The sequence below is a fragment of the Thamnophis elegans genome, chromosome 1 (assembly GCF_009769535.1).
Source record: "Thamnophis elegans isolate rThaEle1 chromosome 1, rThaEle1.pri, whole genome shotgun sequence".
In the NCBI taxonomy this organism is placed as follows: Eukaryota; Metazoa; Chordata; class Lepidosauria; order Squamata; family Colubridae; genus Thamnophis; species Thamnophis elegans.
Window position 1 is genome coordinate 3,122,670 of NC_045541.1, and position 13,932 is coordinate 3,136,601.

At 41.1% G+C, this 13,932-nt stretch overlaps 1 protein-coding gene across 1 annotated transcript in view; it reads right to left on the bottom strand.

Moving 5' to 3' along the window:
* The window catches only part of UNC80 (unc-80 homolog, NALCN channel complex subunit), a 160,047-nt gene that overhangs the window by 23,955 nt on the left and 122,160 nt on the right, over positions 1–13,932 (bottom strand). The window contains 7 exon segments of the mRNA XM_032222422.1: positions 1,238–1,363; positions 3,247–3,370; positions 5,246–5,446; positions 6,915–7,133; positions 8,431–8,466; positions 10,773–10,865; positions 12,637–12,807. Coding sequence (XP_032078313.1) covers positions 1,238–1,363; positions 3,247–3,370; positions 5,246–5,446; positions 6,915–7,133; positions 8,431–8,466; positions 10,773–10,865; positions 12,637–12,807 — 970 coding nt within the window.

A 13,932-nucleotide genomic window follows, 5' to 3' on the forward strand; every position in this document is an offset into this window, starting at 1 on the left:
GTTAGGTTCAGGGTTAGGTTCAGGGTTAGGTTTAGGGTTAGGTTTAGGGTTTGCTTTAGGGTTAGGTTTAGGTTTAGGTTTAGGGTTAGGGTTAGGGTTAGGTTTAAGGTTAGGTTTAGGGTTAGGTTCAGGGTTAGGTTCAGGGTTAGGTTTAGGGTTAGGTTTAGGGTTAGGGTTAGGTTTAAGGTTAGGTTCAGGGTTCGGTTCAGGGTTAGGTTCAGGGTTAGGTTCAGGGTTAGGTTTAGGGTTAGGTTTAGGGTTAGGGTTAGGTTTAAGGTTAGGTTTAGGGTTAGGTTTAAGGTTAGGTTTAGGGTTAGGTTCAGGGTTAGGTTCAGGGTTAGGTTTAGGGTTAGGTTTAGGGTTAGGGTTAGGTTTAAGGTTAGGTTTAGGGTTAGGTTTAGGGTTAGGTTCAGGGTTAGGTTCAGGGTTAGGTTTAGGGTTAGGTTTAGGGTTAGGGTTAGGTTTAAGGTTAGGTTTAGGGTTAGGTTTAGGGTTAGGTTCAGGGTTAGGTTCAGGGTTCGGTTCAGGGCTAGGTTTAGGGTTAGGTTCAGGGTTAGGTTCAGGGTTAGGTTTAGGGTTAGGTTTAGGGTTAGGTTTAGGGTTAGGTTTAGGGTTTGCTTTAGGGTTAGGTTTAGGTTTAGGTTTAGGGTTAGGGTTAGGTTTAAGGTTAGGTTTAGGGTTAGGTTCAGGGTTAGGTTCAGGGTTAGGTTTAGGGTTAGGGTTAGGGTTAGGGTTAGGTTTAAGGTTAGGTTCAGGGTTCGGTTCAGGGTTAGGTTCAGGGTTAGGTTTAGGGTTAGGTTTAGGGTTAGGTTTAGGGTTAGGTTTAGGGTTAGGTTTAGGTTTAGGGTTAGGTTCAGGATTCGGTTTAGGGTTATGTTTAGGTTTAGGGTTAGGGTTAGGTTTAGGTTTAGGTTTAGGGTTAGGGTTAGGGTTTTTAGGTTGTCATTAGTTGTTCGTTGAAGGCACGCTGTTGTTGGTGCGCTGTTGTCGGCGTGCTTCTGTTCTCATTCGTCAGCGCGATTTCGACCTCACTGTTTTCTCGCCGCGGTTTTGTCGCCGCGCTTTAGTCGAGCGCGTATTTGTCGGTGAACCTGAAACTTCAGCATTAAGTAAGGGGAAGTATGAACTTTGCCTCACAGTTTTTGCCCAGCTTTCGCAGAAAACGAAAGGACACCAGTGAACTGGTGCCTCAACCACATAAGAAGCAAAGCCTGTCTAACAGGCAAGGCAGTCACACCTGGATCTGCAATGCTACAAGCCGGACAACAGCTGTGCTGAAGGGTAGAGGTGGTGAGAGATAAGGGCTGAGATGAAGAAGGGGTAATCCATCGGCCACACTGGAAGGTCCTACTACTCCCATCACCTGCAATACAAACACAGCACATCACCTTGACCAACTATTTCAACTCCATCCATGCCATACCCTCTGATGTTAATGAGGCACACACTTCAGATAGCGCAAGACTGCGGTGCTCAGGGCCCTCCACATGCCTTGCGGTAGCTGGGGTCAAAAAGGGAATGGGGTGGTTCTAGCAGGAGATGGATGGGAAGGAAAAGGCGTTACTACAGGGTTAGCAGGAGGACTGGACAGGAGGCACAAGGAAAACCAGCGTAGTTAAGAATGTACCCAGTACTAGCCCTGAATAACCAGCACTGTACTGGTAGAATAGGTGAAGTTGGAGGGTATGCCATGTAGTTATTGTACTCAATGGAAACATGTACTTGAAATAATCAATATTGCAGTAGTTGGCTTGAGTTAATATCTCCTTATGTCAGGTGTAATGTCCTGAGTCTGATGCAGATTGAGTTTAACACAATATTCAGACTCCTTTGTATATAACGTTCATATAATGTTCAGATTCTTCTCTTGTATAAGAATTTATTTAGAAGCTTGGACGAATTAAGGCCCAAAATGGGAAACAACACTGTACTCTTTAACACATCATTCCGTCCCTAAGATTGCCCACCTTGGATCTTGGGACATTCAGTTCTTGAATTTAATTATTGATATGTGCCACAAATCTCAATATGGTCTGAGCTGATGAAAGCTATATACTCTTGACTCCGAGCATAATAAAGTTCCTGATGTATCAGACCAAAGATCAGTTTAGGTCAACATCTAGAGCCGAGGTGGCGCAGTGGTTAAATGCAGCACTGCAGGCTACTTCAGCTGACTGCAGTTCTGCAGTTCGGCTGTTCTAATCTCACCGGCTCAGGGTTGACTCAGCCTTCCATCCTTCCGAGGTGGGTAAAATGAGGACCCGGATTGTTGTTGGGGGCGATATGCTGACTCTGTAAACTGCTTAGAGAGGGCTGAAAGCCCTATGAAGTGGTATATACGTCTTAACTGCTATTGCTATTGCTATTGTTTTTACTGTTTGTCTGACTTCACTGAGTTTTCTGAATTTCTTGCATTCTACGATCCTCCAGACTGTAATCAAAATCATTTCAAAATATCATTGAAAATGCCAACTAATTTAAACCAGTACTGTATATAGGGAACGTATTCCAATTTATTAACTTTCATTTTAACCTTATAAAAACTCGATATTTTTATCCATTGAGTTCCTACTTAAATGACAGTTATTGTTACATTAAGTATTCTAGCTTCTTCTTCTTTTTTTTTTTTTGCTGAAGAGGTATCATGCTCGTGAAAGATTTATCTATTGTTGAATTGTCTTTCAAGTCAGCTGTAATTATATCAGTTTTATGCAGGCCAAGGGCACACCAGGTCAAACTGATGTTCCTTAATGCAGTCTAGAAACATCCATGTTAAAGAGTCAGGAAGGATCTGAACATCATACAAAGACACCACAAACTTTTTTTTAAAACTATGAATGTTGTAAACGGCAAAACAATTTCATTCTGATAATTTGTTGAGTTAAGAGTTAATGTCCTTTTGCATTATTTTTTACAAGGTGGGGCTGAATAATGTCTCCAGGGTCCCACACTTCTTTCCAACTCCTCTGCCAGGTGTGTGCAGTATCCACCACCCCAGTCTCCAACTTGCAGCCCTCAACTCTCAGCGCAACATGCAGAAGTGGATTTTCAGAGTGGTGCGTAGAAAGTAGGCAAACCCAGTCATTGGACTATTGGTTTCTTTTTCATTCTCTCCCCATGCATCACTTTGAAAATGTACTTCGTTATGTCTGGTGTTATTCAAGGAAGTTCTTTGCTGAACAGGGAGCTTATATTGTAGAAGGGAGCTTGGCAGATGTGTAGGAGGTTGCCATGTTATTTACTCACCAGATTGACACAGACATTGATCAATGACCTAAGATGAGGCAGGAAGGATATGATTGGCTGCCTCTGAAGTGTCAAACAAACCCCTTCAATCAAATTGCTGGCAGGCTCCCATTCAACCTGTCTCCTAGAACACAATGGTAGATGGCATTAAATGGTTAGCCTGGAAAAAGGCGACTGAGAAATAGGAACACCAAGGAAAGTTCAAGATCAAGATCTCAGATGGCAATAACCTGTGTCTCAGTGTGATCTTTTTACCTGTTAGTGGATAGTGGAATAAAAAACACTGTAGAAAAAAATGACTCTGTAAAATGCTGAAATAACCAGCAAAGCATAAATAAGTGAGGAAAAAATGAACATGGTCATATCACACTCCTTACTTTTATAAAGACAAAGCCTTGCAAATGAAGCAAATTTCTAATGTCTAGGACAGTGGTTCCCAAACTTGGCAACTTTAAGACTTGTGGACTTCAACTCCCAGAGTTCTCCAGCTAGCCCTTCTGGCTGGAGAACTCTGGGAGTTGAAGTCCACAAGTCTTAAAGTTGCCAAGTTTGGGAACCACTGGTCTAGGAGATAAGTGTTTACAATCAGCCTTTCTGTACTGAGAAAAGCTCTGAATATTCTGAGAAATTCAATTCAAGGTGTACAGGTTTTATTCTCTCAACAATATCACTGTTCTACAAAAGTATACAACAGATATATACTAGAAAGACAAACAACTTGGAACAGGCTATGTAAAATTGAAGGTAGCCTTTGAAGTTTGTTTCATGAAACTGAACTAGGCCCATGAAAATGTGCATCACTACATATTTTTTAGACTTATGTTTAAATATTTACTGTTAGAATTCAGTGTAGTGAACATTATCAATGATAATAATCAATAATAATAATCGATAATAATAATCGATAATAATAATCGATAATAATAATAATCAATAATAATAATCAAAGATACTTGGTTGATAGCTAGGACACTGGCACCAACCCATATCAACCAATCAATGGTATTTGTGACAAATCTTTAAATGTTCACTTGACTGAGTTTCATGCTTAATGAATAAAAGAAATAACAACAACAACAACAACAATAATAATAATTGGAAAAACAAAGCTATGCATAGCCAATACTTGAAAAGTATTGAAGGCAAAGCTGACCAAAAGCTAACTTGGAACTAGTTAAGATCAGGAGCACTGAAAAAAGAAACAGAAAGCTTTATTTTGGCAGCTCAAGAACAAGCCTTAGCCACAAACTGCATGAAGGCAAATATTCAACATTTTACCACCAACAGCAAATGTCGCCTCTGTAATGAGAAAGACGAGACAGTCGACCACTTGATCAGTGGGTGCAGCAAAATTTCACAAGCTGACTATCTACAACGCCATGACCACATTGCTAAGATCATTCACTGGAAATTGTGCCAAAAGTTTGGATTTGAGTACAGCAAAAACCACTGGGACCATCAGGTTCAGAAGGTTTTAGAGAATGAGAAAGTCAAGATCTTGTGGGACCTCAGAATCTAGACTGACAGGCACTTGGCCCACAACACACCTGACATAACAATAGTTGAAAAGAAAGAAGTATGGTTCATTGACATTGCAATACCTGGAGATGCACGAATTGAAGATAAACAGCAAGAAAAAAATCACAAAATACCAGGACTTGCAAATTGAAGTTGAGCGACTGTGGAAAAAGAAATTGTTTGTTGTCCCGATTGTAATTGGAGCCCTTGGAGCAATACCTAAAGGGTATTTGGAAATTTTAAATTTATCAGACTTGAACATTCTGATTCTACAAAAAAACACCCTACTTGGAACAGCTTATATCCTCCGACGTTACCTTAACAGTTCCTAGGTCCTTGGTTAGGACTCGAGCTGTTGAGCTACCAACCAGCCCCAAAGGCTGTGAATCTCACCAAAGATTAACCACATATAATAATACCCTTCCTTCATGGCTTGGAAATTCAGAAATAGATCCCATAGTTTTCTGACAAACACACTTACCTCAAAGTAGGCATCTTGTGAATTTTATTGAACATACGATCCAGTCTTTTCAAGATGAGGATAAGGGCGGGCCTCACTGCCTCAGCTGTCCAGTCAGTGATGGGTAGCATTTCCATGATGTACCGGCAGAGTCCTCGGCTCTCCATTGTTTGGGTATCATAAGGTGCCAGCTTCAAGAGGGAATGTGCAATCTCTGCCAATCTAAAACCATTGCTCATTAAGAGGAAAATCTGGATTTTGTCACTGGAGCTCTTGTTTAATGGAAAAACTAACTCTAAATAAATAAATGCTATATAGTCCCAAAAGATAACTGATCATCACACTGGTGATTCTCACTGTCTGATGCAGCCTTTTCATTCTGACGCACACTAGAAATGTGGCCACCTGAAGACTATGATAGTAAAATAATATAGGAATTTGATATCAGGAGAACACACTGGGCTAAGGGAGTCTGACCTTAAATAATTAACATTATTAAACATTTTTCTATATTAAATATTTTTTCTGAAATGTAAAAAAAATATTTATTTAAATGAACCATACACATATGTACCTATATAATATAATGGCTTAAATAAATAATGGCATTTTTATATCCATACTGCATTCTTAATAATTTTGTTACATAGTAGATTTACTAGATACAGCAGTGTTTCTCAACCTTGGCAACTTGAAGATGTCCGGACTTCAACTCCCAGAATTCCCCAGCTGGCTGGGGAATTCTGGGAGTTGAAGTCCGGACATCTTCAAGTTGCCAAGGTTGAGAAACACTGAGATAGAGGAACCATATTTATAGGTAGTCCTCCATTTACAACCACAGATGAGCCCAGAAATTCTAAGCAAGATAGTTGTTAAGTGAGTTTTGCCCTATTTTATGACATTTTGGCTACAGTTACTAAGTGAATCACTGCAGTTGTTAAGTTAGGAACGTATTTGTTAAATGAAACTGGCTTCTCCGTTTATTTTGCTTGTCAGAAGGTGATCACAAAACTCTGGGAAAGTGCAACTGTTATAAATACATGTGGTTGCCAAGCATCCAAATTTTGATCAGAATCAAGACTGACGGATCTTATTTCCTATCACTACGAAGGAAAGGGGAAGGATCATCGCTGCTGAAATGAAAACCATATTGACTTTATTTATTTTCTTTAACAAAAATCTTTATATCTAAATATATTTCTGCAAACATTTATCTATATCTCAGGAGTGGCAGGTTATATGTTCCTGACAACCTTCCAACAATCTGTCTTCAGGGATAAGAAGAGTCATAAATATAAATGCCAACCAGGCTGACGAGGCAATAACAAAAAAATACATGCTGAACGATTTCCTGAAAATATACGTAGCTGGGTTTTACACACAGAAATGACAAGATTTATAATTACACATTACATTTCAGCTAATGAGTGACACTGCAGGTGTTTACACCAGAGCAGCTTTTCCATTGTTGTGATTTTACTCTATTTCTTAGTATCTACAATATTTGAAGTGTTTAGATCAGATTTCCCTTTCCATTTTAATGATATCACCTGAAATAATTTGAAAAAGAAAAAAAAATCTTATTCTACTTACAATTGAAAGAAGCTTAAGATTCTGCTTTGTATATTATAGTGCATACTTGTCATTGCTAATGGATAGTCAAATATTTATGGACATTCAAAAATCATACCTCATATGAGACTTAACATCCAGCAGCTCTAAAGACGTCACCCTGGGCTCTCCAGCCAGGTTCTGTAAAATCTTCAGTCGGGGCCCACAGTGTTTGTAGAACTCAGTGCATATATTCAACAGGGACTCACGAGGTCGCCGAAACTCTTCTCTAGCAATGCGTTCATCCAGCTCCTCCCGCTGGATGCCTTGGCCTTCCTCTAGCAAATGAAGATTTTCTCTGGATATCAGGGGAAATGCAGAATGTAGAAATCAAGAGGCAAGAATGGGCTGATATGTGATATCATTGTCATGAATCCTGCCTGCTGACCAGAGGTGGGTTCCTACCAGTTCGCACCTATTCGGTAGAACCGGTTCGTCAAATCTACCGAACCGGTTAGAGGAGGTTCCACCAGTGGACCCGGAAAGCAGGCCACACCTACAGAAGAGGTTCTGAAAATTTTTGAAACCCACCACTGGTCCTTGGATATGATTATTCTACACTATCATGCTCCTATTGATAAAACTCAGTGCCTCTGTGAAAGGTAAGGATGACTACTGCGTTTGTGGTGCAATCAGAACATTGCGTGTGTTGAAGTTGTTTTAACGCAAACCAAAGATGCCTTTTAAAAAACAAGTTTACATCATATTCTTTTTTTTTGATGGATAATGTTTTTATTTTCCATTTTTTCATTTTCATACACTCACATACATACTGTGCATAGCCAACGCCATACAACATTAAACAATAATCGCAGCAATTTCTCTTGTCAACAATACCCCCCAAAAATAGAAACCCAATATACCTCTTCCACTCTCCCACTCTCTCTCTTTCTTCCACCCCCTCCAACTTTCTATCTTCCCTCCATCATCCCCCTCTAGCCTACTTCCCCTCCCCCTCTACCACTCCTCTCTCCTGATCCACTCCCTCCCTTCCTTCTCACCTTCCCTCCCACCCTCTCTCCCATCCCTCTCTACCCATCTTTCTTCTATCCCACTCCTCCTCCCCTTGGTGTATTTCCACTATATGTCAATGTACTTAACTTATCCTATTTTTACAGAGAAATTAGAGAAAAACAGTATACATGTGAAAAGTTTGCATCCTATTCTTATGCATGCCAGTGCTGTGTGGGAGGTGATTTAAGGTGGTTCTGACAAGTGTCATCGGCATCTTCATATCCGATCACATGGGCGGCAAGCCACTTCCATCCGGTCACATGGGCGGCAAGCCACTCCCACAAAGGAGGCCACACCCACAGAGTAGGTTGGAACAATTTTTGAAACCCACCACTGCCGCTGACGGAAGGTATCCTTAGAGGAAATGTACCTTTGCAGGGAAACCATTGCTCGATATTTCTCATGAGAGAAGCAGCCAGAGAAGGCAGAAGCTGTCACTTAAGCGACTTTTGGCTGTTTTTCTCCTGGTATGAAATCTCTGGTATAAAACCATTCAGAATAAAGCCCAGTTTGGGAAGATTGTAGTAAAGGAAATGCATTACAAATTGTAAAGAAAGAAGCTGGCGGCAATATTCCCCTACCTGATAAAATGAAGTTTGGCTCCTTGCTCTGGATACCTAGAATTTAGAAGAGGAAAAACAAGGACAGAGGAATTCAGAAATCATTAGGCAAAGTACACTTTTAGATCAGTGGTGGGTTTCAATTTATTTTACTATCGGTTCACGTGTTCATGCGTGCACAGAAGCATCTGAGTGGGTGGGTGGAGCCCAGTGGTGGGATTCAGCCAGTTCGCACCTATTCGGGAGAACCGGTTGGTAACTTTCTAAGTAGTTCAGAGAACCGGTTCTTGGAAGAAATCTCCTTTTGTTTTTTCCCACTTTCCAGGGCTAATCCTGTAAGGAAGGCAGGAAAGAAACATTCTGGTATTGTTCCTAGCCTAATCTCTATTGCCCTGCTTACAGAAACTGCCTCTCCGGTTAACCCTTATTTACATTGTAACAGCTAAGGTGAAGCGCCCATCGACCTGAGTGACGTTGAGTTGGCCACGCCCACCCAGTCACATGACCCCCGAGCCCCACCTACCCAGATGGTCATTAGGGCAGAGAACCGGTTGTTAAATTATTTGAATCCCACCACTGGTGGAGCCACTACCGTTTCGCACAATCCGGCAGAAACCCACCTCTGATCTAGATCAAATACTCACAATACATGCAGTAGCAATGGAAGAATAAGAGGATGCTTTCCTCTTCGTGTCCACCCTCCTGATAACACCTGATCTGTGTATGAGGCAACTTCCTCTTACACAAGAGTCATATTTGGACGTGGTACTGTATGAAATCCAATGCACTAACCCCACGCCAGATTGCTTTCTGCACATTTCTTTGAGATAACAATAGTTCTGTTTAAACCTACATATTTTAGACTTAATAAACACATAGAATTATCTATTTAGTATTGTATTTGCCAGTGATTAGCTGTGGCTATAGACATATCTAGTGAGCACAGAGGAAAACAGTATCTCAGCTTTGCTTTCTAATGGGGAAACATTTCTATACAAACATCAGCATGTCACTGACCAAATCACACATACTTGGAAGAAAGTCCAAATAAAATTTCAGGAGAAGAAAAGATACGAGGGCTTTCCTTCAGATACTATATTTAAGGATACTATGTAGAAATCATTAAATTGATTGCCCCATATGCATAAATATTCATTAGCTACCATTGTAGGCATAAGTTATTTAAAAGTCTAGACAAAATCATAAAGAATAAAGTCTTGCAGTGGCTTTTCAACCACGGTAATTAAAGACAGTTCATGAATGTATTTCAATTATCATATATTGTTTAAACTAGTGTAAATGTCCATGTAATTTCCAATTTCCAATAGGCCGATGGAAAAGGAGAGAATTTTCACACATTTCTTCCTGTGCAATTCCATCATCTGTTTCAGCTTAGAGCAAAAGCTTGTGGTAGAATAATAAAAAAAGAATGTTCTCCATATTTTGCAAGCTCGAACAACTCCTTCACAATGAGAATAACTCTATGTACAATTATTGACATGTTAGGGATGACCTGAAGTTTGGTATTGCCAGAATGGTATCCACTCTGTGAGAGAAGCCCTAGGTCTCAAACACATCACAAAGTCAATTGAGAAGCTCCTACTCTAGCTACTCAGAACTAGAGAGGTGAAGGCGAGATAAAATGATTCCCTCTTCATCCTGGACAGTGGAAGTGGACCAGAAGATGTAGAGAATGCACGCATATTCTGCCATCACATCTAAAACAATAACATTCAAAAGTTCCCCTACTTCTGTCTTCTGCCCCAGTTTAATATGTCATGAAGTGCTCTGAGAAGGACTCAGACCATTCCCCAGGCAGCTGCAAGTTCCAACTCCGGTTCCGGTTTCAGACTAACTTCATTTGTCATACTACATATAAGCTGACCAGATTTTCAGATTGGAAAAGAGGGACGCCTTTGACCGGGGGGGGGGGGGGGCTCTAGCCCGGGGGAGAGCCTTCTCTGTTGCAGCCCCAGCCCTCTGGAACGACCTCCCCGTGGAGATCCGGACCCTTACTACCCTCCCGGCCTTCCGCAAAGCCACCAAGTCCTGGCTGCTCCAGCAGGCCGGGGGGCCTGTGAAACACCCAGCCCCACGGAAATTGTGAATGTTGCGCCTTTTTTTAAAGTGTTGTCTTGTCTATTTATCCCCTTCCCCTTGTCTGTTGTGAGCCGCCCGGAGTCCTCCGGGAGTGGGCGGCATACAAGACAAATAAAAATGAAAATGAAAATGAAAAAAAAATCTGTCCCAACATTCATCTTCTTATGCAATATTGTACAATGTACGGATTATGCAAAAACAACAACAACATTAGTATTAGTAAGGTTTCAATAATACGTTGCGGGGCAGCCTCTGTTAAATACCTGGTATTTGTTCCAGATGACATCGTATGGTTAGCAGTGGTTGTTCCTTTGTGGCCTTGATCACAGCGACTCATCTGAGGTGCAGTCATTGGCCTATTAATGGCAGTAGTAGCAGCAGTAAGTAATTAGTAGAAGTAGCAGTAATAGAAGAATCTTAGTATTGGAAAAGCTATTTTCCTCTGCTTAAATTAAAATTAAAGCTTCAACTTGTCGAGCCTCCAGCACATCCAACAAAGAGGAGTTCACCCCCTTACTCATCAGCTGACCTCACTGCCAGATTGTTCTTAGAGCTGGGAAATTATTCTAAGATTCAACTGGAATTAGCCAACCTATATCTTAAATCTAATATTCGTTGTCCTGCCTTCAGAAGCAACAGAAAACAGACTTTTAAAATGTAATCTTGTTTTCAGTTATTTGAAGAGGAAGATGAGGTCCTTACTCTCAATTTTCTCAAACTGAACAGTCTCAGTTCCTTCAATCTCTCTGCATAGGTCTTAATTATTAATTATCTCATTCTTTCTCTGTAAGGCCTCCAGAATCAACATAAAACTCACAATACTTCTGACTGTATAAATAAAATAATTAAGTAGAACCATTATTTCTTTTAAGGTGGAAAGTTTGTTTTTATTGATTTAATTAATTTAATTTAATTTGTTAGATTTATAGGCTGCCCAATCCCGGAGGACTCCGAGCGGCTTACACAGAACAAGAAAGAAAACAAACGAATAAAAATAAAAAAATTAAAAATTCTCCAACATGCATAAGTTCTGATTGGGGCTGGACCCTACATAGTAAGGTCAACAGCCCCAAGCCTGCCAGAACAGCCAGGTCTTAACAGCTTTTCTGAAGGCCATGAGGGTGGGTGAAGTCCGGACCTCTGGGGGTAGCTGGTTCCACAGGGTCGGAGCAGCCACAGAGAAGGCCCTCCTCCGAGGCCCCGCCAGCTGACACTGTCCGGCTGATGGCGTCCTAAGGAGGCCCACCCTGTGCGATCTTATCGGCCATTGGGAGGTATGTGGCAGTAGGCGGTCTCGCAAATACGCTGGTCCTGAGCCATGTAGGGCTTTAAAGGTAATGACCAACACATTGAATTGCGTTCAGAGACCAATTGGCAGCCAGTGCAGCTCACGGAGGATAGGTGTAATATGGGAGTATCTTGGTACACCCAATATCGCTCGCGCGGCTGCATTCTGGACTAGCTGTAGTCTCCGGATGCTTTTCAGGGGTAGCCCCATGTACCCTCATTGGTCTTTTTGTGTTATAGAAATCTTTTTGGCTGATCTTGAAAAATCTAAGCGGGACAGACTTGGGAAGGAGAACTCCAGGAAACTGTGGCGATACAGGAGATAGTTTGAACTAAATAAGTAAACAAACAAATGAATAATCATGCCATAAATAGGCAATTCCAAAATGACAATACTCATACATGTCTCAAGAGTCAAGCTCAACTTAGGAAACTGTTTGCCTTTACGTGCATTTACCTTTATTAAATGTCATTGTATAACTTTCCGGAAAAGGAGAAAAATACATTCTGGATGGCAAATGCTGAATCTGAATTAATTAATCTGTGATTAAAATCCACCAGATAGATCCTGGTTTGACACTCCCCCTCACCTCTGGCCTAATTTCGAGTGAAATAGACTTGGTGAGGACTTAATTTTCAAATAAATAAATGCAACCTTCTATATTTTATAATGCAGATGTGAATATTGCTCATTTAAATTCCCGCTCTTGTACCTACATACATTATACAGACGTATAATGGCATGAAAATTGTTTTCACCGTGGGCAGGAACATAAAATTTTCATTTTCTTCCTCCTTGGACCCTTGCCAAGGTCATGGCAAGTAAGTGGTGTAACTTACCGAGTAAGAACTTCCACGCTGTACAAAAGCGCTTGCAAGGATGTCGCTAGAGCAGCGGTCGCAGCAATCTCTTCTCGAGCAGCTGTCACAGTTTCCACTTGGGAGGTCTGCCTCTTCAGTTTCTGCAAGTAACAGGGCACTAGCGCCTCAAGGACCATCAGCATCTGAAGACTGAAGCAATGGAGATCATGTAACAATGCTATCAATGTGAGGTTATATCCAGAAACAGTGGTGGGTTTCAAAGTTTTTTAGAACCTCTTCTGTAGGTGTGGCCTGCTTTGTGGGAGTGACTTGCTGGCCATGTGACTGGGTGGGAGTGACTTGCTGGCCATGTGATTGGGTGGGAGTGGCTTGCCGGCCATGTGACTGGGTGGGCATGGCCAACTTATAAAATGTGGTGAAACCCACTTAACAACGCTCTTGCTTAGCAACCAAAATGTTGGCTCAGAAACTCTGGGATTTGAAGCACGCAAGTCTTAAAGCTGTCAAGTTACAAGACTCTTGCACCCCTAACCCTTTAGGGAAAAAACCCCACGGGGTGTTCAAATTTGACAGTTTTAAGACTTGTGGACTTCAACTCCCAGAATTCCTCCTCTCGCTCTTCATCTTGATGATGTGCGGACGGGCAGGGGGGAGGGAGCTGGAACCGGTTCTAAACAGCACAGTAGATTTATGGAACCTCTTCTATAGAAGAGGTTAGAACTGGTAGGAACCCACCCCTGACCACAATACCCCTCCATTCAAGAGAAACCCATTTTTGTCTGCAGGAAAGAGGGCTGTGTACAGTACTTTGTGACTAATTCTTGTAAATATTAGGACACCATCACAGCCAGAACAAATTTGGACCTGCAAAAAAAATCTTGGTATTTTTTTTTAACAATAACAACATTTTCCAAAAATATGTAATAAAATGAAACAGAAAGTAACTGAAAAAAATGTTAAAGGGCAAGACAGTTTGAGACAGCAAAAAGAAGGAGATTTTTGCTTCCAGTGTGGTATGGTTGAAGCAACCAGCAATAAATGATTTTCCCCTGTTATTCAGAAAAGCCAACTATCATCTAACTGTAGGTTCTATAGCTAAGCCTTAGAAAGGATAAGCACTGAGGAGACAGCGAACATAGGGAGCAGTTTAAAGGCCAGATAGAATAAGCTTTATACCTGGGAATAGTAAAGGCCTTTCAATCATTAGACACAAACTTCTTGAATTTCAGGGAAAGAATAAATAAAAGAAAAAGAATAATCCTTGAATCAAGAGGAATGTTTTAAACAGTTCAATAAATTAGCTGTGCAAAGTTA